Raw genomic sequence first — 23,361 nt, 5'->3', positions numbered from 1 at the left:
AGGAGGGGCACTTAACCTCTGTCTCTGGGTTTCCTTGGAGCACCCAGCTGCCTGTGTGCCACCTTCTAGTCACAAAGGGGAGCCAGGAGCCTACTCTTCAGGCCAGGACTGTCCTGTGCAGCCTCCCAACCCCAGCTCACTTAAGAGCGAGCCAGCTTCCCACAGGTATGAGTGTCTATGAGAGTGGAAAATCTGACTACTAGCCCTGCCCTGGTAGTCTTCCCTCTGCCAGGGGCCATGGTTTGAACCATGAACTTGGGTACAAATGGCTACCCAATAGAATTGACTTGATGGTGGGGGGACATTTAAAAAATTAGTGTCCTGATTCATCCCCCTACCCCAAACAAATCACAACCTAGTGGTTTGGCCTGAGAATTAGTATTTTTTGACATTCCTCAAGAAATTCTTTGTAATATTTTTATCCGAGTCCTTCCAAGTTAGCTGCTCCTCGGAGAGACAGACTGGTGGTATTCACTCAAAATTCCCCTAAGGCAGGGGTGGGACATGCATATCCACGGTTCAGGATGAATCAAGCACTAATCTGGATATCATTCATGCTTTAGGACATGCACTGGAAAGTACGCACTCAGAATTTTCAAAATGTGCAACTTTTTCATTGCAAACTGTGATTTTCTCCACGTGGGATTCATGTCAGAGATTCTAATTTTCAAGTGAATGTGTTTTTATTATGGTGCCTGGAACTTTTTCTCAAGTGTACCTCATCACAAATTATAAAAAAAAGAATATTTACACCCAAGAAAATCAAATGAGGTACACAGCCAGGTGGTAAGCTTCCCGTCTCAGGGGCATTCTTGCAGGAGCTGGCGGAGCACAGTGTGTGGGATAGCAGTGCTGACAGAGGGACTCCTGGGAGGCTGTGAGCGGGGAGGGGGCTAGTCACCCCTGGAATCCAGGGCTCACCCTAGGACTTGGGAGCAAGATTGCCTCTCTGAAGCGCTCCTGCAGCCTGTGGGATTCTGTGTCCTGCAGCTCCGGGCTCTCTGACTAGCAGGCCTGGGCCTGAGGTTGACCTGATGTCTGATTATGCTGCCCAGCTGTGGGCATTGCCGGGAAGGGCTGACATGGGCCCTACCACCTGTGCTGACTGAGGGTTCTATTCCTGCAGCACAGCCATGGGGCTGCTCTGGGTGCCCCTCCTGTTGGTGGCTTCTTGCGTTTCTGCTGACCATAGCTTGCTGGAGAACGACGACGAAGTTTCCAGTATCAACATAACCCAGCCCTTGCGCATCGTGGAGGAAGGCAATCTGATGGTGCTCACACCTGCAGGCCTGGACCAGATGTTGAAAGAGACCCGCTTCCTCATGGTGCTCTTCCGTGAGTTTGTCCCTCTCAGGTGGTGAATGATGGTCAGGTGGAGGCCTGATGCTTTGTAGCTGTGTGAACACATAAGATGGCCCTCAGGTTCCAGCTAAGAATGCTGAGGCTGAAAAAGAGCTTAAACAAATCACAGCATGGACCAGGATGTTACTTTGGCCTTGGGTTTGTGTGCGGCTGCTCTGTCCCATTCAAGGCTAGGAGTCAGGCTTGACCATCACGTATCATTGACATTCCAGGTATCAGTTTTCTCTCCTGTAAAAATGGGTGTGAACGTGGCAACCACACTGAGTTGCGATGAGTTCCTGTAACTTGCAGAGGGTCCTGAGTGATGGCAGGTATGCCTTGGGACTTGTTGTTCTCTGCTGCCCCAATAGACCTTGCAGGAGTGGGGACAGGTTTCTTCCTAGAGAACACTCCCTAGGGTCTGGGCAGGAGGGCTGCCCCATTCTGCCTTGGGCTCTGTTCTGAGCACTTCGTGAAGTTAGGTCAATGGGTCCACACAGCCCAGTGTGGTAAGCATCATGACCTGCCTACAGTTAAGAAAAAATGTTCAGAGAGGCAAAGAGTATTACCCAATGTCACACAGCCCAAGTGGAGAACCGTGGATCTCTGCTGTGCTGTAACACTTTCCACATGGAGGGATCTGGAGAATGCGAAAGGCAGCTGTGAGCCATGGATTTAGAAGCATATAGCATGGCCAGCTGGCTCCAGGCAAGGGCCAAGGCTTGCATCTGGGACGGGCCAGGCCTGGCCAGCTGAGACAAAACCGGAGGGACCTAAAGGAGCCAGCCAGGCAGGGCAGGGTCCCTCCTCCTCCTTGGTTTCTGCCTGCATTCCAAGCAGCCGCTCCATGCAGATTCTCCTTCCTGTCCGCTCTTGGATGCTGCTTCAGGGTGACCTTTGTCCCCTCTCGGCTTGTCCCCCTCTAACACAACCTTCCAGAACCCTATTATTTCTGTCCGGCCAGTGCAGTGTAAGGAGGTGAAGGTCGGCCTTGGAGTGTTGTAGTCCTCCATTCAAATACCCTGCTCCACCACCTCCCAGCATGGCAACCTTGAACAAATGACCTTGAACACTCTGAACCTCTTTACTTGGCTGCCAAGTGGGAAACCTAACATTTAAAAACATATTTATTTGCTTATTTATTTGCTTATTTATTTGAGAGACTGAAAGAAGAGTGCCAGGGAGACAAATTTCCTGTTTCCTCCTTAAACAGCTGTTGTAGCTGGGAGGCCAAAGCCAGGAGGAGTTAGGTTCTCAGTCCAGGCCTTCCATGTGGGTGGCAGGGACCCCGGATGTGGAGTCTCTGGGTGTGCATTGGGTGGGAACTGGAATCAGGAGCTGCAGCTAGGAATTGAGTCCAGGCACTCCAACATGAGATGTGGGGCACCTGCACCAACATCCGAATCACTAGGCCAAATTGAAGAATTTAATGACATTATTTCATAACTAGGGTTACTGGGGAGACCATGTGAAAATGTGCTAAGCACAGTGACAGGTGCACGGAGAGTTGAAGATGTGCCCTCCACCCACCCATGATTGTCATTAGGTTCCTTAGTTATACAACAGCGAATTATTTCTGGCTGTAATGATGAAAGTGGGTCATATATGGGCGATTGTCAGCCAGCAACCATGGGCCCAGCATGGCTGACCCCACAGGACAGTGGATCCAGGGCAGTACCCAATAGGCCAAGCCTGCTGGTGGTGGTGGATGGGGGTTATCAAGGCAGTGATGGCGATGGAGTAGGAAGTGGAGAAGCTGCTGTCTCTGAGGGAGGCACCCATTGATTGCTTATGCCTGGATTCTGTTATAGGAGCAGGAGAGATTGCTGGTACATTGGGTTTACATGTGCACAGCCATCCCAGTGTCTGGCTCCCTGGGCTGTGTTTTACAAGATGCAGGAAGTGTGAGAAAGACAGAGTGTTCCTGTGTAACAGAGACTCAATGCCCGCCTCCCTGGCTGGGCCATCTGCCTTGGGCCTGGGCCTGGAGTCTCAGAGTGTTCTTAGAGCGATGAAAGGCCCACTGGGCTGCTTCCCAGGGGCCCCATTCCTGCCAAGATCACAGACCAGTTTGTTATTTCAGGCTATTTCCACACCACCCATGGAAAAAACCTAGGAGGCCAGAGCTCTGTATTCGGTCTCTTTCCTCAGAGTAGCTCATCGTTTTTTGTGACTGCTTCTCCAAGGTGGATGCTGAGAAGGAATCAGAGAACATCAAGCCACCCTCCTGCCCTCTCCTCACACCTGGCTTTCTTTATGTGCCAGAATCTCCCCCTGCAGTTGCAGGGGCCCACATTGGCCTGCTAGCTCCAGGACATTCCACTAGATGGCACTCATGAAACCTCTCTCAATCTCTGCCTTTCCCTTTCACTCCGCCCCCCCTCGCGCCCAAGATCTTGTCCACACAAATTTCATCCCAGTAGCCAGGAGTGAAAGTACTGGCTGATGAGTTTCACATGCACAGTGCTGGTCAGTGGATGGGAACTCTGCATCCACAAGGAACGGGTTCAGATCCCAACCTAAGCACCCACTGCCACAGGGCCCTGGGCAAATAGATACTCTTGTTGTGCCTCAATTTACCCACCCATAAAACTGAGATGGTAATAATAGTACCTACTCCGTGGGGGTATGGGGAGATGTGCATGACTTGAAACACATAAAGCTCTTAGAAATTAATAAGCACTAGGCAATGGATGATTCAGTAAATATCATTTTGTGGGTAGGTGTTTGGTACAGCAGCTAAGATGCTGCTTGAGACACCTACATTCCATATTTCAGCATCTGGATTCAGGCCCCAGATCTACTCCTGGTTCTCTGGGAAGCAGCACGTGGGTCCCTGCCACCCACGTGAGTTCCCAGCTCCTGACTCTGACCTGATCCCATCCTGGTTGTTGGAGCCATAGTGAGGGTGAATCAACAGATAGGGGCATTCTCTCTCTCTCTCTCTCTCTCTCTCTCTCTCTCTCTCTCCCTCCCACCCTTCAAATAAATAAATCAAAAATATTAGAATCTCTCATTTCATTCTGGCAGCTCCATAAAGTAGCTGCTTTGATTTTTCCCATAAAAAAATGAAGCTTAGAGACACTGAGGATGTTGTCCAGCATTGATCACAGTTTGGGCTTCCAATATCAGCGAGCCCTACAAACTCTTATGTACCTTTCCCAAATTGTCCACTTGTACAAACTTTCATTGGATCACTCCATGTCATGTATCCAGTAGCAACTGGGCCCAAGAAAGGGCTGAGAACAAAATAGGTCAAATAAAGAAGTGACCTCAGGTGGTGGGGAGTGGTGGTGAGCAGTGGCAAGTGGTAGGGAGAGGCTCTGATGAGCTCTCTCCATGCTACGTCTTTCAGATAACGCATCCTCAAAGCAGTCCAGGAACTTGGCTGAGGAGCTGGGCAAAGCTGTCGATGTCATGGGCAAAGGCAAGAACGGGGTTGGCTTTGGCAAAGTGGACATCACCGTGGAGAAGGAGCTTCAGCAGGAGTTTGGTGTGAAGAAGGCGCCGTCGCTGAAGCTGTTTTTTGAGGGCAACAGATCAGAGCCCATCACTTGCAAAGGTGAGGGGGCTTGTGTGTCAAGTTTACCCCGTGCCCGTGTAAAGCCCACTTGGTTGCCAGAGGGTGAAGGTGGGAGGCTCTGCTCCACATGGCCCCTCAGGGACTCAGGCTCCTTCTGGCTTGTGGCCACGCCCTTCTTTCTCTAGGACGAGTTTGTGAACAACTTGCTCTTCTTTTGGTCTCTGATTGGGTAGCTAGGATAAGAAGGCAGAAGCTTGCCACAGGTGACAGCCGTGACCCTGACCAGACCTGAAGTGGTGACTATCACCTCTGTTCCTGTTGAACTGGCCAGAACTCTGTCACATGGATTCTCCAAAACACAAGAAGGGCTGAGCAACATGATTCTGCTTTGTGGCCCTAGGAACATATGGGTGCCTATGTCGCTGCTTCTACCACATCTTGCATCTTGGTGAATGGGGCTGAGACGGGAGGCTGGGTTCACTGGGCTTCTAATTCCACCTGCCCTCATGCACTCTGCTACTTTATAGTGATTTTGACTGAGTCCCAGGGTAGAAATGTGCCAACTAGCCAAAAGGAAGGCTGGTTTGTGGTGGGGGCATCTAGCAAACGCTTGAATTTATATCAATCATTTAGTTAACACGCATTTATTGAACCCCCCCCCCCCCAATGTGTCAAGCCCTGTCTAAATATTGAGATTTGGAGAATTATACACTTCAGTGTGACATATGGAAAGTACTGTTTTTTTTTTTTTAAACTTATGTATTTGGCTGTATCGTGATGGATGGATAACACTGATGAACACAGACGGGAGCAGCATAGCCTCTCCTATGTGAGAATGTTCCCATTATATGTGCTGAATGATTTTCAGGACATTGAGACTGTGGATCGTAGGGTCTGGCATATAGCTGACTTCTAACAAGCCAGATGGGATGATGTGGTAGGGACAGGTGGGCTGGGGAATGCCCACACAAGCAGCAGTGACAGGGTATGCCTTGTGGTTTTCAAAATGGACACAAGAGGGCATGGGAGATGCAGGCTAGGCTTGTGGAAGGACATGCTGGGGGGAGGGGGGGGGAAGAATCAGCAGTTACAAAAGAGACAGAGGAGGGCTGTGGCTCCAGGCAGGCTGCTGGAAGGCATAAGGTGCAGGGGGAGAGAGGAAGGAGGGCAGGGACAGAGAGGGAAGGAGCAGAGGCTGTTACTTTCTGTGAACCCTTTGGATCCAATCAATGATCCCTTGCTTTGGGATGTGCTGGTGTTGGGGAGGAAAGCGAAGACTGACAATGCCAAAGTCATTTCACCAATGACCCTGTCTTCAAGGGAGCAACTCTGATGCCAGATCTCAGATCTGTCCCAAGAGCAAATCAGAGATGGCTGAAGGTCAGGGACAGGGTCTGACCTCACTTCCATTCCTGGGCCTCCTGAAGAGTCTATGGGAATTGGCAACACATTTTCCGGATCCAAATCCTTAGTTACTGCCTAAGGAACAGATACTTCCTCTTGTCATCTGTGGATTGGGAATGGTGGGCATAGGTACCTCCTGGGGTTGCTAGGAAGATGCAGGGGCGTTTGGGAGGTGCGGGGCCTGAGCCATAGCTGCAGCACTGACTGTTCCAGGTGCTGCATGTTGGACTTTTAAAATGTGTTCATAATTCAGTGTAGTCAGTTTTTCTACAGATGCGGAAACTGTACCACAGAAAACTGGACTGGCTTCCTCAAAGTCCCCAGCTAATAAGAGTTAGTAAGCATTTTCTGCAGACAGCTGATAAACATTTTGTCCTAAAGGCCAAATGTCTGTCACATTCAATTCTGTTGAAGCAATGTGAAAGCAGACAGAATGCCAACACATGGCCAAGGTAGTGTTTGATAAAACTTTATTCATAAAGTCCTAGGGCCACCAGATTCGGCCTACTGGCTACAGTTTGTTGAACTCTGCTCTACATGATGCTAAGGGAGCGGCAGATGTCTTTATCATTAGTATCATATCATTTGTTCCCCGACTCTAATCCACTACTTGGAACAAGCAAGTTCTTAGTTTCGGAGTTTAAGTGGAATAGAATTGTGAGGGTGTATGGCAGGCAGGCATACCAAGGAGCCAATTCCTGCTTCCTTAGTGAGGTGCTGGGATGCCAGAATGGAAACTGGGCAGGGACTACAGTGAGCTCTAGCTATGAGAATTTGAATAAACTTTTCTGTTTTCTAAGCACGAGTCTGAAGTAAGAGGGGGAGTCACATTTGCGATGTGACTGTTACGGAAAGGCAGGTGAGATTTACCCTTGCTGGGTCACAGCTCCAGTCCGTTCACCTCTAATCTCTGAGGATTGATGGTGGGAGACTCGGCCTTGACCACTTTCCTGGAGGGAGGAGGCTCATGTTGCCTCCAGGCCCTCTATTAATGATGCATTCACAGCTTGTGCCTGGAAATATTCAGCTGAGTGCTAGGTCCGGTCAATCATTGACAAAGCGTTCACACCTCAATTGTCACTGTGTCCTCTGGCTCACAGCCAAGCGCCAGAAGAGGCACAGTGCCCAAAGAGGGCAGTACCTGAACTGCAGGTGCCCAGAATAAACTGTTCGCCAAGTTCATGACTCCCTTAGTCCAGTAGAGTGCATGAGTACCAAGGGGGCTCACATATCCCAAGATCAAATTCCCTCAAGCCATGCACATCATTCATTCATCCTAGAGTGTGGCAGGAATCCTAGGTGCCATACTGGGGGCACACATGGCATGCATCAGCAATCTCAGAAAGTAATGAATGTAGGAAAGAAAGCAGAACATGTCACAAGACCAAGAATGGTTGGGCTGTTGCAGGGGGTGGGGGCTGTGGAGCCCACCCCGAGATGTGGATGAGGCATGGCACTTGGAGAGCTAAGGCAAAAGAAAGCCATGTGGAGGGGCCAGTCTGTGCCAAAGCCTGATATGCTGGCTGGTGACCCAAGAGGGGCTGGGGAGTGAGGCCAAAATGAGGCTCAGATGATCTGAGATTTAAACTCCTTTGGAGGCTGTTTGCTCATCTTTTTTTTTTTTTTGTCTTTTCAGAATTTTCAAATTGATTCTTTATAGAGTACTTATAATTTTAACCAGAGAATTTCCTTTGGAGGCTTTCCTGCCCCTCCAATGTGTACCCATTTTCCTGAAAGATGACTCAGGAACACTGTGAGAATAGAAGCTCAACTCAGGGGCTGAAATCTTAGTAGAGGGTGACAATAGTGGGGTGCTTCCAAATAGCTGAGGGAAGCATCAAGCCCCCCATTCCCCTGTCTCTTCGAGTAAATGCATCATCCTCATGGGGAGCTTCCATCAACCTGACTCAACTATGACTCTTTAAATAGCGTGATCTGTATCTACTGAAGCTGAGCATGGCAGCTGGACTTATACCTGACAGAAGCACGTGCCATGTGTCCTGGAGACATGCACCGAAGTTCATTCACAGTAGCTCCAGACTGGAGACAAAGCCATGCCCATCACTGGAGAACAGATAGAGGAATTGTGGGTGTACACATGATAGGTTACTACAGAGGAGTGGAGATGAGACTGCAGGTATATGGGCAATGGGGATGAAAACTGAAAAATAGCAAGGCCGGTCCTGACAACACACACTATGTGATTCCATTTGCATGAAATTCATGCACAGGCAGACTCATGCACATGATCTAAAGCTAGGATCATGATGAGCCATGTGGTAGAGAGTGAAGGAATGGGGATTGGGGGCACAGTAAGGATTCTTCCATGGCTGCTGATATTCTGTATCTTGATCTCAGTGCAGTCATACACAAGTGAAAATCATCAAAGTATTCGTTGTTATGTGCACATGGAAATGTACTTGGTTATACGTTTTTCTAAAAGACCTAATGCTTGTGGAAATGAAGCTACCGAAAGTCAAGTGCTTTGCCTTTCAGAGTGCATTCCTCAAGTCCAGGAGGCAGTGTGTGCCATGCTAGGGCTTTTGCACAAGCTGCCCACTCTATTGTAGAGCCTCTTATTTTGCTCCTCTGCCCCTGGCTGATTCTAAGCATCCTGAAGTTTTCAGATCACACAAGATTTCCTCCAGGAAGATCTCTCTGACTTCACAGTCTAGGTCAGATGTTTCTGCTATAGGCTTTTAAAGCTTGCCTTTGAACACTTCTCTTCTGGGTGGGATTACAGACTGGTGTGTGCAGTTATTGGTTGAGTCTGTCCTGCAGAGCTTCAAAACAGTAGGCGTGCATTTGATTCCCTTCACCACCATAACCCCAAGACAATATGTAGCTAACACCATGGGCATATGGTACTCAGGATTTGTCCAATGAATGAGTGAAGGAAAAAGGGTGAGTGAATGAAAAGGTCTATGGATGAAGACTATGGTTCTTTACAACAAACATTACTTTTTATGAAAACCTTACTTGAGATGCTCCATTCTATCCTATAACAGAGCTTCACAGAAACAATATTTCATATGACTTGCTGCCATCTTAGGAAGCACACATTCATGTGTTTATAGCCCTGTGTACACTGCAGTGTAGTGTTATCTCTTTCCAGACATGGGGTATGTGTCCTCATTTTAGAGGTAAAGACTTTCAAGTACTTGAATTTATGTATCTAAAAATGGTCTTTCCATCACCTTGGAGTGTGTGCGTAAGAAAAGGAGGCTGGCATACTATCCATGAGATTTGACCTCTAGGTTGACTAGTTGACTGTAAGTTCAATTTTGATTTCCTTAGCTGCAAAATGGGGAGAGGAGAAGTCTTTGTCCTACAGAGTTGTTGTGAAGATTTCAACACACCCAAAACACTCAGCAAATAATCTGGCTTTTGTTAAACTCTGTCAGCTGCTGTTAACATTCAGGCCTTGAACTTGAGGGAAATGGAAGAACTGAACTTGACCTTCGAGCAGTAGGAACCCAAGACAAGCTGCTTTTACACTTCTGCTCATGAAACTTGGGCAACACAGACTTGGTTACTGATCAACAAGAAACCTCTTTGGGGTTCTTTTCACTGTCTTTGTTTCCAGGAGTGGTTGAATCTACTGCCTTGGTCGTTTGGTTGAGAAGACAGATTAGTCAGAAAGCATTTCTGTTCAACAACAGCCAACAGGTGGCAGAATTTGTGACTTCCAGACCTTTGGTCATCATTGGCTTCTTTCAGGTACTGGGGTCAAGAGGTGGGAGGAGGCTTTTTGGCTGGTGAGAAGTGCTGGGGTTAGGAGGAGGTGGTGGGAAAGAGACTTATCCATCTAGGTTGTCTCATACCAAGTTTTCTCCACTCAATAATCTGGTTATCTTAGAGAGCTCCACGGTTTCAGTGGAAAGTGAAGAGAATAGAAAAAGTGTCTAGGAAGATGGACAGAAATAGAGAAAGATGTAGGATGTTTGGGGTGGCAGTTAAGATGTCTTAACTGTTAAGATGTCTTAGAACTCCTCTGTTTTGTCTCAGACCGTCTGGGTTTGAGTTCTGGCCAATCCCTGCTAAATCATGCCTTGGAGACAGAAGGGATAGTGCCTCAAGTACTTGGGTCTCTTTCAGACTCAGGGGAGAAACACACTGGGTGCTACACTCCTAGCTGTGGTTTGTTCCAGCTCTAGTTGTTGTAGGGGAATGAATCAATGGATGAAAGCTTCATTCTCTCTCTCTGTTTCTCTCTCCACCTCTCTCTCTCAAGTCTCTTTCTCCTTCTCCTGTCTTTCAAATAAGTAAAAAGTGAAGACAAAGGTGATTGATGTATTCATTTAATTGATTTTAATAGTATGACTAGTCTTTTTGAGGGTCAGTTTAGGACATCACAGAATAAATTATGTCTTTCTTTTGTTTCAAGAGTCATTGTCACTGCTTTGTATGATTCTGACAACAGCCAGCCACACTTTGGCCAGGCCAGATTCTTGTCCTAATGTCTTCTTGAGCATTCCACCAATAAACCTTGATAAACATGTACTCATTTGAGAATATACCAACAAGGCAATATGCTTGGAGAAGGATATAAATAATTTATAAAATGTGTCATGATAACTTTTTATTGATTCCCTTTTGTCTCTTTGTGATTGTTTCTGGCTTTTAGAAAATTTCTTACATATCTGTTTTTTTTAAGATTCATTTATTTTTATTGGAAAGTCAGATATACAGAGAGGAGGAGAGAGAGGAGGGAAGATCTTCCATCCGCTGATTCACTTCCCAAGTGGCTGCAATGGCTGGAGCTGAGCTTATATGAGGCTGGAGCCAGGAGCTTCTTTGGGTCATCCTCAGTTGCTTTCCCAAGGCACAAGCAGGGAGCTCGGTGGGAAACGGGGCCACTGGAATACGAACTGGCACCCATATGGGATCCCAGCATGTGCAAGGCAAGGACTTCAGTCTCTAGGCTACCATGCCAGGCGCTATAGCTGTATCTTAATATATATAAAGTTCACATTCAGTGTTTCATGTGATCAAATCAATCACTTCTTTTCAAGACAGGTAAGGAATAAATACTAAAAGCTTTCCATCTCCAAGTTAGAATAGCCTATATTCTGATCATTAGAAAAAGTTAAGCTTATCAACTTTCTGCATTGCTATTATGGCTTTAGTTCTAGTCAGAGAAGTGTTTTGGGTGTGACATTTCCATGAGAGGAGATTTAGTTTACTTAGTTTACTTTGCACATCCTCCAAACTTGGGAAAGTAAAGTAACCAACTGGTCACTATTTCCATCTTTCTTTTAAATAAGTCAGCATTTTTTTGGTCTTTTTCCAAACAGGATTTGGAAGAGGAAGTGGCAGATCTGTTCTATGACGTGATCAAAAACTACCCAGAGATAACATTTGGTGTGATAACAATCAAAAACACCATGGGCCGCTTCCATGTCGTCCTGGACAGTGTCTTGGTATTCAAAAAGGTAGGATTTTTTTTAAAAAATTATGATGTTGCATTATGTGACACAGTTTCATAGACTCTGGGATTCCTCCATCCCCTCCCTGTGCCCTCCCCTCATGATGGATTCCTCCACCAAAAAGGTAAGATTTTGAGTCTAGGTGGTAACTGGTTCAATGTAGCAGGAAATGTAGGACTTCCGGGAGGGGTGGCGAATTCAAGTTCTGTGAACTCAGTGGCCTGAACTGGTTGGCGTCCATGAAGTCACAGCCTCTTGGTGCTTCTCTGGTCTTCATTTTAAGTTCCTTCTCTTACCCTTGACCAGTAAATGTCACTCAGCCCCAGGTGCTACTTCTGCTTTGGCCCATGCTTCCTCATCCTACCCACCACCAGAAATCTCTGCACCATGACTGACAGATGCCCACCTCCAGCAGGCATCTCCATTCTCCAGACCTTGCAGTGCCTCAGCGTACCTGGGGCCAAGGTCATAATCTCCTTCCCAAGTCTCCTTCTGTGTTTTCTCTGTCTCTAATTATCTAATTAGATAAGCAAAAAAACCTCAGGCAACAATCTAACGTCTAATTCTTCTATATCTGTCATAAACAACCAGTCATACCACTCTAACTGATTTTATATTCAAAGTATTGTATAGATGTATCTACTTCTTATATCTGCTTGCTACATTCTGGGTCATCTCCGATGGTGATCCCAATGGCCTGATCTAGTCCTCTACAAACAAGCAAACAAGCAAACAAGCAACAACAACAACAACAACAAAACAAAGCAAAACAAGCCTCCCTGAAACTCTTATGTAACCCTCCAAATCTCTCCAAAGTCTTCCTAAACACTCAACTCCTTAGAGAGGTTCACAGAGCCATTTGTGTCTCAGTTTATGAAGTCCCTTCTTCCTTTCCCTCTCTGGGATCCAGACCTGAGCTGTTCAAGGTGGTACTCACTAGTCACATGTGACGATTTAAACACAATTGACTAGACATACGTCAACTGCTCCATAGCCACACATAGCTAAGGACTATTCTATTGGAAATCACAGATTTGTAGAGTATTTCCTATCTCAGAATATTCTATTGATGACTGCTACTTGGGATACAATGGTCTGGCTCGTAGAACATGCGTTCTTTCTTCCCCACACAAAGCTGAGTATTTCTCATAGCTGTGCTACTTACAGAGACCACCGAGAGGTGAGGCTGCTCGGCCATGGCCACATGTGAGGCAGGTGGAATGACCCTACGGTGTGCCCGACTTTCAACAAAGGTTCTGAGCCACTTTTTTGTTTTTCTTGGACCCACAGAGACCATTGAAAGGTCTTAAGCAATGAAATGATCTGATTTGTGCTTTAAAGTGGAACAGCATTGAGTGCAGAAGCACATTCAAACATAAATGGAAATTTAGTAGATGAGGAAGGCGGCAGTGTGGATGAGTAGGGAAAATATGTTGTTATTGAGCAAATAGCTTGTTTTGTTACCAGCTCCATTTATCTTTCCTTATACCAAATTAAATTCCATGTGAAGCTTTAGCCAGTCTACTGAATAAACACCATGGAAAAATCAAAAGCTAGATATAATATTGGGAAAAAAATCATTTTTGAGATTTTTGTATTTCAGTGGTAGTGCTAGAGTCAGGTTGCCTGGATGGCAATCCTGGCTTAAATCTCTTCAGTCACTCAGAATCTTGAGCACATTACTTCCCTTTTCTAAGATAAATTTCTTACATATAAGTTTATTCATCTTCAAAATGGAGCAAGTAATAGTATATAGTTTATTGAAATATGATGAGGAATAAATGAACTAGTCCATATGACCTGCCTAGAACTAAGACTCAAGAACTAAAAAGCTCACTGGATCATTAATGGGTCGACATTATCCAGAAAACAGCTGAGGCTATGAAGTGTTTAAGCAAGATTATAAAAACATAGCCATATTTGTGTTCTGACACTGTCACTCTGAAGTGATACAGTAGGTCAGAAGAAAGCAAGGGAAGAAGCTGAAGACTGGCAGAAGGCTCCTTCGGGAGTACATGTTGTGTCAGGGTGGGATTGGTGAAAATGAAGAGGAGATGGAAAACAGAAGACGGTTACCTCCTTTTTCCTCCACCCACAGACTTTGATCCTGAGTTATAGAGAATTATATCATTCCTTGTATTAGTTCAGTTCCTCTTGAGAGGCCGTAAGCAACATTAGAAATGCAAGTTATTAAGAAAAATGCCTCAGAAGGAAAGCAGAAATCTAGGGGAGACCCAGAGAGCCTACACAGCCTAGCGAAGATCAGACTCTGTAGAAGGAAGGTAGGTTTAGTGGAAGCGGCTTTGATGGCAGTGAAGTTCTGGAAAGTGTGGGTTTCCCTTCATACTGCCCTCAGCCATTGACATCTCAGCCTTGGCACAGATAGTTTGAAGAATTTTGGAGCACCATAGCTCAGGTTGTCAGGCACTTGTACTCCATGTCATTGTAGACCTAGAGTCTCATACCTGCATCCTGCCCACAGGCTCCTCTGTCCAGATGTCTGTATTAAGTAGCTGGGTTATACCTGTCACCATTCCTCAGTGTGTTTCTTTTATTTAAGGAAAAATGGTGCTATGTATATATGGTAAGAGCCTTTACGATGGACAGTAGCTCCTTCCAATGTTTTTCTTCTTGTGTCCAAGGGGAAAATTGTGAAACGCCAAGAGCTTATTAATGACAATACCAACAAATTTGACCTCAATCAAGTCATTAAGCAGCAAATTACAGATCTGGTCATTGAATATAATACCGAGGTCAGTGAGCAAAGGAACCCCCTTGAAGATGGGTAGCCAGGACAGCTGTGTGTTCCTAAAGTGACAAATTTTCCTTGCCATTTCAGAATAAGGACTTGATCTACGAGCTGCATGTCTTGAATCACATGTTGCTGTTTGCCTCCAGAAGCTCTGAGTCATTTGGTGTCATAATGCAGCATTATAGGCATACGTCGAAGGAATTCCAGAACAAGGTTTGCAGAATGTGCCATTGCTCTTTGGGAGCAATTGACTGTTTAATTTTAAACCAGCCTCCTCTATTCTTTCTGAACAGTGGCTCTTTCTCCCCTACTCCCACACCCGTGATCCTTCCTTTCTCATCTTCTTATTTATGTCTACTGTTGGATCTTGATAGTTTGGCTGCTTTTTCTCATGGCTCTTGCTCCACTCAACAGTGAGTAAATGCAGTGTGGTCTTCACCTTGGCTTGGAGGGTGAGTGGAGAAAGATCACCTTAGCCTGAGGTCAGGGAGGAACCTCAAAGCATGAAGCAACACAGATGGCCTGGTAAGCAGTTGATGAAATGTTGGCTTTTTGGAGAAAGTTAAGTTTTAAGAAGCGGTATTAGAGACAGGGGATATGGGAGGAAGAGAGAGATAGGGAGAGCACTCCCACCTGTTGATGAACTCCTCGAATGCCTGGGACAGCTGGAGATAGGCTGGGGTCAAAGGTAGGAACTAGGAACTGATTCTGAATCTCCCTCGTGGGTAGCAAGAACCTAGTCAATGTGAGCTATCTCAGGATGTGCATCAATAGGAATATGGAGTCATGAGTCAGGGCTGAGCCTGGGGACCGAGGTGTTCCAATGTGGAAGACAAGCAGGCTTCTTAACCGCTGTGCCAGACACCTGCCCTAGGTCTAGGTTTTACTATTGCAGAGACATGAGTTTGAATTCTGTTCCACTTAAACATGTTATCTTGGCGAACTTATTAATCTCTAATCACATCTCTTCATGTATGAAACAAAGTTGCAGAAAGAGAGAGTCTACACTGTTGGCAAAATGCAGTTAACTGGGCTGCTGCTTATTGAAGTCATTGCTATCATTAGAAACAAACCAGTTTCTCTTAAGCTTTCTCCTTATCTTTAATGTGATTGCCACCAACTGGGCCATAGGAACTACATAGCTATTTTTATCTCTCTTTTTAAAGGAATATAATAATGGCAGGGATTTTTTTGAAGAAAATTATTCTGAAATTAAAAGTTAAAAATCTTGAGCCCCCAAATCAACACAGAGTGAAGCCACTCAAGAATGAATCTACTTCATGTCTGTACTTCATTCCAATCACATTATTTTCCAAGAAGGATGATTCCAACCACAGAAATACCTCTTGTAAATATACTGTCCTTTTTTTCTTTTTTCCAAATATGCACTTTCAGATTTTGGATGTAATTATATTGATGGCAATCTGGCTGCCATCCCTCCATCCCTCCTATTACTATGGTCAATGCAAACCACATTTTCTTCCAGGTGTTTCTTTTTAATGCTTTACTCTAGCTGGAGTTTATTCTGTCAATGATTGAGAGGTGAGGTTCAAAATTCTGTTGCTCCTAAGGTGTGAGCTTCTCAGAGGCCCTTTGTTGATTGTAATCCATGTTAGAGCCAAAGATAAACAGCTGCACTAATGTTCCAGTAGGACGTGCCCCATACCTTTCATGTTCATTCTATACTCCAGGTCCCAACAGGTGAGAAGTAGCTGATGTTTCTCAAAATCATACAAAGATGGTTTAATAGGACTGCTTTGCTTTTCACAGTCTCCTTAGCACCTGCAAGCACCTGTGGGGCCCTGTAACTTCCGATGGAAGAATGACCGGCAAGTGTCAGACCAGGTGTCTTCAGCAATCCCTACCCGCTCTTTCTGCCTCTGCTCTCGTTGCCATCACATTGACCTTTTCAAAGTCAGCATCAGCTGCTTCTTTGACTCGCTTTCTTCCCAGTGATTTCCCACCAATCCCGAGCTTCTTGCTGGACTTCTGACCTCCGTGTGGAGGTCTCTAGGCTCCCATTCCTCTGGCCTTGATTCCTAGGACATTCTGGGCTCATTTTTGTTTGTTTCCTCCCTAGGCCTTTTGGATAGATGAGTTTTACTTCCAGAATCACTGTTGTTGGACTTATGACTCATTACCTACATCCCAGTAAAAGGTCACCTCCTCATGTTCTCCTCCTGATCTCTCTCTCATGGAGCCCCTCTCCTCCTCCTCCCTCACCTTCTCTGTTACATTGCCTCATTTTATTGTTTAACAGGCACCCATTGATACATACATTGATTAATTTGTTTACGTGTTTGTTGCCTGTCCTTTCCACTATGTGGCATGGGTTTTTGTTTGCTCTGGGCAGTGTGGTATCGCCAGTGCTTAGTAACACAACATGCCCAGCATGTTGTAAGTACTCCATGGATAGTTGTTGGCTGAATGAGTAGTGTTGTGTGTGGAGCCTAGTAAGAGTTAGCAGGTATTGAATGATTCCTGCCAGTCAGAAATGGAACTCTAAGCCCTCATATGCCCTGTCTTAGTTAATTCTCACAGCAATCCCACAAGGTATAGTAGGTAGTACTATTATAATCACTCTTTTACAGGTAAGGAAATTGGGGTCCTGAGGTCCTGAAGTTGTACCAATGGTGCATGTCACAAAGATGCACAAACCTGACTGATGGCTAGAGCCTGGTTGTGCATTTGGGAACTGGTGCACGCCTGCCTGAAGGAAGGGAAGCCTTGCTCCATTTTCTTTCAGAAGTGCTCTATAGATTCATCCTTTGCCTTCTGTCAGTCCACACTTTTCCACCAGTTTCTCCAGTTTGGTAAATAATCCAGAGCCATGAATGTTTTGTTTGATCTGGCAGATCCTGTTCATCCTTGTGGATTCTGATGAACCTAGAAACAGACGTGTACTAGACTACTTCCAAGTCTTAGAAGGCCACCTCCCGTGTGTGCAAATCCTCAACTTAACCTCAGATGTTAGATACAAAATGCCTTCAGATGATATAACCTACCAAAACCTCAAGAAATTTGGACGCAACTTCCTGAGCAAAAATGCCAAGGTGAGTTTGTTCTTGGATGAGATTGGATCTATACCTGAAAGTCACTCTTTCTTGGAATTCTTGGCTCTGGTCACCTGAATGGGGAGGCAGAATGAGTTGGGAGAGTCTCTCCATCTCCTCACCTTGAATCAATCCAATTTGTGACACATTAATTCACCATTAATTTTTCAGTTAAAAATGTAAGTACTTATTTGCAAGAATTTCCAATTAAAATGCAGGCTCTTAGAAGAGCTAATTTATTCTTGTAAAGGAGAATCTTTGACACCTCTATAATGTGTTTATCTATTGGTTCAAGGGTAGATAAACACTTGGATCAGGGAGGAGGAATGGTAGGGCACAAACAGGATTCAGCCTCAAAGGCTTTGGGAACTTCTGGTCAAATGGGGTTCCTGAGGAGGAGAGGCTCAAGAAAGAACCATACCCAGCACATCACACACTGTGCAGCACCTGCTATAGTCTCAATTAGCCAGATGAGTAAGTTGACCATAGTATTTATCTTCTGAACTAAGACACTTTGGAGGGGAAAGGGTACATTCTTTAAAAATATTCCCAGAGAACGGAAGTAGATAGAGACTCTCCAGGCAAGCTACAGCCTGGGATCACCTTATCTCCACGTGCCTCCATTGCCGGGTGCCCTTTCCCAGGGACATGGTATCTATCCCTGGCAGCCTCTGCAGACTCTAGCTTTCTCTCTCTCTAGTGAAGGACACTAGACAAGGAAGGGAGAGTAGGAATCAGGACTGAGGAGGCGTGCCAGGCAGAGAGGACTGCATAAACAAAGCTCCAAGGTGAGAGGGATATCAGCTCTTTGGATAAACTGAAGACTGTAAGTGCCTAAAGAAAGTAAAACGAAGGATAGTGATGAATATGGGGAGGCTGTCAGGAACCAGCATGTGATGGGGATTTTATAGGACATAGGAATAACCTTGGTCTTGATTCCCAGAGTAATTGGGGGAAGCATTTTTTTTTTAACAGATGCTAATGTCATGAGCCCCACTAAGAATCTAATTTTCTCCATAGAGGCATCAACCCAGTGAAGAGATTCCAAAATACTGGGACCAAGGGCCGGTTAAGCAACTGGTGGGGAAGAACTTCAACTTAGTTGTCTTTGACAAAGAAAGGGACGTATTTGTGATGTTCTGTAAGTATCTTGTGGAGGCACAAAACCGATCTTCACACCCCCAAAAAGATTGGATTGAGATGCTCTTAGCTACCTTGAACTGTAGCTCTAAAAACTGAATTCTTGAGCTGTATCGAGTACCTTTCCTTACAACAAGGGCTTGTGTCTATTTCTAACAATAATTGTGCTAATGACTAATATTGTTTAAGTGGATGCTGCATCATGTTAGGCCTCCCATTGAGCCGCTGTATATTTTACTTAATTGTCACAGCATTCTTTTGGAAGTATTTACTATCCTTGTTCCCACTTTATCAGTAAGTAAATGGAGTCTAAAGGAGTTGAATAAACTGTCCCAGGATCATACAGCTCTTAGGTTCCTGAACTTGGGTTTGGACTTAGGCAGTGTGACTCTGTACCTCCATCAGTTGTACCTACTGCATAGCATTGCCATTCTTCTGGCTTTTGTGACTTACTCATAGCCCATAGTCTTCATGTCCAGGACTTAGCACAACGTCTTGTATATTGGAAGCACTTGATAAATGACACTTCTTATTGCAGTTATTATTACTTACATTATAGTTATCATCAGATTTCCCAAAGTCAAAGACATTCTCACTAAAGTGGCTTTAGATACCTCCTGTATTGATCAGGCATGGCTACCCTTTCTTGAGTGCTTTAAAGGAGCCAGTCAGGAATTTGCTGTTGATGTACCTGCTGACAGGAGTTGTGCAACAAGCCTGTGAGGAAGGTGTGCTGGCATTTCCCTGGATACGTATGAGATAACTCAGCCTCACAGAAGTCTGTTGCTTCACCCTGGGTCACACAGCATATGCAAGGCAAAAAGTTTAAGGCGAACTCTGTGCTATCACTGCATTACATCATGAAGCTCTTTGAAAATCCTACATGGATGAACTTTTGTCCACAGAACAAGGTATTTCAAGTTGGTTTGGCTGAATCATTGCCATCTGCTGACTCTAAATGACAGGCTGGGGTGGCCTTTCTGTACTGCTCTGACACCCAGAGTTCTCAGAAGGCCCATTAGGTTCTGATGAAAGGCAAATGCAGCCTCATTTTCTTGGAAGCAGGGCTGTCAGACTGGCCCCCTGGGGCTGCTGCCATCAGACCCCCTCCTGTTCTTATCCAGGTCTGTGAGGCCCTTAGAGGGCTGCCAAGGGTGCTGCCAGCAGGAGGTAGGGCCATGGAGGCCCTTGGTCTGTAAGTGGGGCATGATCATCAAAAGGCAGAGTGCTGAGGGTCACTCCTCCCGCAGAGGTGGAAATGTGAAGCTCTGAGCCTTAGCGCGAGGATGAGCCAGCAAAATTTGATTTGAAGTTTGTCTCTGACTTCTCTCCAGAGGGCCAGGAGCCTGGGACAGATTCAAATGAGAACGAAATATCTGCAAGAAAGTCAGGCATCCCCTTTTCAGGGGTGCTTGAACTTGTCACATTTCTTGAGCTTGCTTGTTCTCTTTTGGGCATGTTCTCCTCCACTGCATTGAAGTTATATTCTATTAATATTATGTCATAGTATATTGTATGATGGAACTTCAAAGTTCACAGCATTAAAAGATAACTATTTTGATACAAACCCTCCTGAAGTTGATATGGTTTTTCATAAGATGCATTTTTTTCATAACATTTTTAAAGAACTCTCATTTGCATGGATTTCAAAAATTCTTTATCATCAAAATGAACTTAAACATTAAAAAAAAAGTGTTTATTTGAGAGAGGGAGAAATAGCAGAGAGAGAGGGTGAGCGAGCTCCATCTGCTGGCCAATACCCCAAATGCTCACAGTGGCGTTGGGTGTTGAAGTAGGAGCTGGGAACTCAATCCAGGCAGCTCATGTGGATGGCAGGAGCCAACAACCCAGTAAGAAGCTGGAGTCATGAAGCAGAGCTAAGCATGAAACCCAGTAGTCTGACGTGTGTCTGTCAATCACTTTACACCAGGACAAATCTGTTTTGTGGTTCTGTTTTTCATGAGCTTCTTGAAGTTATTATATCAGTTGTCCAATGGTTACTACCCAAAGCAAATCATACTTCCTCTGTTTAATTACTAGGTGTCCTTGGGCAAGTAGCTTTAACCTCTATCAGAACACTCATGTGAGTAACACACATGCATACACATGTACAGTTTTTGGCAGAACCTGAAGAATCACCTATCACACATTTTTTTTAGTGGTTTTCTTTAACCAGAGTAGAACATTATGTTAAAAGAGTGAGACCCACAATGAGTGGAAGAAAATGTTACTATCCTAAAAGATTTTGTATCCATATATAAGGGCAACCAGGCCAAGTTAAACAAGTTCTTAATAATAATGGTCAGGTACAATGACTGAAAAGTAAAAATCATTATTGTGGGATTAAGAGAAAGATGGAGTACCACTTGTAAAGCAGCAGGACCGTGAGTAGCACGTGGTGGTGGTGCCAGCCTTCACAGTGTGCATTTGCATGGTCCTGAGCAGTGGTCTTTTTCTTGCAGATGCCCCTTGGTCGGAGAAGTGCCAGGTGCTGTTTCCGCTGTTGGAGGAGCTGGGCATCAAATATCAAAATCACTCTACCATCACCATTGCCAAGATTGACATTACAGCCAATGACATTGAGCCAGTGTTCAAGGACCGCTATCCCTTCTTCAGGCTTTTCCCCACTGACTCTGAACAAGTGAGGGGCTCTTATGGGGGACACATACTTGAATGGGTTGTTGTGTTATCATCAGGGAAACAGTTTCTACCCACCTTCAATCAAATGAACTGGGTTCATTCTCAGCTCTAGCCCCTTTTAACCTCTATGTTCAAGTCTAAAGAATATTTTTCCAGCAGTATCCACCAAAGTTCCAGGATTCACCACTATTGAGTATAACTTATGTCAATTGTGTGCCAAGTGCATGTGGGTGTTTTGATTGGTTAGGACTGGGATGCATAGTTCACTCTAGGAGCAGTGCTAAGCTCTGTCCCAAGGGGATAAAGCGTGGGGACCCTATGGAATATGACTGGGGGAATCTCCACATGTGCGGTGTTGGTTGGGCACTTTAGATGGAAGGGGAATGTCTAAGACAGACAAAGGATATCTTTCATGTGCTGGGACTGAAGTCATCAATCCATCATGTGTGTTGATGGAACACACTCTCCATGCCATTTTGCCACATGAAGAAGGGTGTCAGTCAAAGAAGTGTGAACCAAGTCCCCACTGCTGAGTGTGGGTGTAGGGTCCCAAAGCCTTGGACTGTCTTCCACTGCTTTCCCAGGTCACAAGCAGAGATAAATGCTTTACCTTTATTCAGTCACTCAGTCCTTGAAGAACAGTGAGAGGCTGGTGTCTACATATCACACATGAGGAAACCATGCCAAGCAAGTTAGGCGACTGGACCACAAGACTAGGTCATGCAGCCAAGGATAAGGGCTTGATGATGTGACTCCATAGAGTCCTTGCATTGGCTCACTACCCTGCAACTGTACGAAGAAAGAATGTTTAGTATCTTAACGTAAAGCCATATCAGGACAGGCTCAGGGAGGTTAAGCAATCTGCTCAACAAACCCAGATGGCTAGGAAGTTGATGCTCGGTTTGCCTATGTGGCCATTCTTGAGTATCTGGCCAGAGGGGCTCCCATCCTGACCATGCTCCACTTTTTTCTTAGGCTGTTAAGTACGATGGCGAGCACACCGTGAAAGGCTTCTCTGGCTTCCTGGAAAGCCACATCAAAATCAGGATGGAGAAAGAAGGGGAAGAGGAGGTAAGATCCAGCAGCAGCTCCCTGGATGATTGTGTCCCAGATAGGACTACCAGCGATAAAATGTGCCAGTTTGGAATAGAAGGGTAGCTTCTTTCTCTTAGAAGGTCAAATCACCCTTCAGCACTTTACTGCTCATGCTGGGTGGGATTTTAGAATGTTGACTTATTTGAAAGAAAGTCAGAGCTTTGTTTGTATCTACAAGAACTTTCCAGGACAAAGACATTTTCTCTAGGCACATCAAGGAGTCTTGATGGTTACAGTTGTCACATATTTGACCTCCTTTATGATTATATAGTGGAATTTATTATTTCTGCCCCTCTCCTCCTCTTTCCACATTCTCCGTGATAGATCTTGTCAGTTGATCAAAATAGAGTGATAGAAGATGAGGTGTTGGTCGAGGATGTGGAGGTACCTTTGGTGGAGACAGAGTTACCTGAGCAACTTGAACTGCAGAATATGATCACATTGGAAGAGCCAGCTGGACAGAAGGAAACAAGTGAGGCAGAGAAGGAAGTGGCCATGCCTGAGGAACCACCAAGCCAGGAGAAGAAACCATCAATCAAGGAAGAACTTTAATATCTCCAAAGCTATGAGGGCAGGTGCCCAGAGTGGATCGACTCCAGCGAAAAGTATTTGTCATTGTGGTGGGATGGGAGGGGGCTGGATAATAAAAACCCTTAAATGTCTTTGGACCTTGTTGAGTCACCATAATTGGTGGTGCCTTAGGAGAGTTGTATGTTCCTATGGGAAATCACAATAGCAACAAATACTCTTGTCCACAGCATGCTGGGCATGCATCTCACTGTGTTGCTGGAGCCCCTTGTGTAGATTCCCCACTGCATAGATCCCAGGAACACTCTATCCCCAGAATCTGTGCTCTTAACCATTGTGCTATCACCAGAGTGGGGATGACAGTTTGGCTAAACCTTTGCGGTAAGGCAGGTTGACTTGCTGATGCTGAATTTTGGCACACACACACAAAATATATCCACCCACACCCATTTCCAG

The 23,361-nt window shown here is 45.3% G+C and overlaps 1 protein-coding gene across 1 annotated transcript; it reads left to right on the top strand.

The window, feature by feature from the left end:
* The first annotated feature begins 1,133 nt into the window (after positions 1-1,133).
* On the top strand, positions 1,134-23,039 carry PDILT (protein disulfide isomerase like, testis expressed). The gene is made up of 11 exons (XM_040973932.1): positions 1,134-1,335; positions 4,697-4,903; positions 9,855-9,988; positions 11,566-11,703; positions 14,340-14,450; positions 14,537-14,662; positions 17,305-17,502; positions 18,523-18,643; positions 21,105-21,283; positions 22,258-22,353; positions 22,702-23,039. Exons 1-11 carry the CDS (start codon positions 1,134-1,136, stop codon positions 22,927-22,929), a joined length of 1,740 nt encoding a protein of 579 aa, XP_040829866.1. The 3' UTR covers positions 22,930-23,039.
* Positions 23,040-23,361: the final 322 nt, after the last annotated feature.

This window comes from Ochotona curzoniae, unplaced genomic scaffold, assembly GCF_017591425.1.
Source record: "Ochotona curzoniae isolate NIBS_2020 unplaced genomic scaffold, NIBS_Ocur_1.0 contig_2321, whole genome shotgun sequence".
Lineage (NCBI taxonomy): Eukaryota > Metazoa > Chordata > Mammalia > Lagomorpha > Ochotonidae > Ochotona > Ochotona curzoniae.
This window is presented reverse-complemented; position numbering and strand designations above follow the sequence as displayed.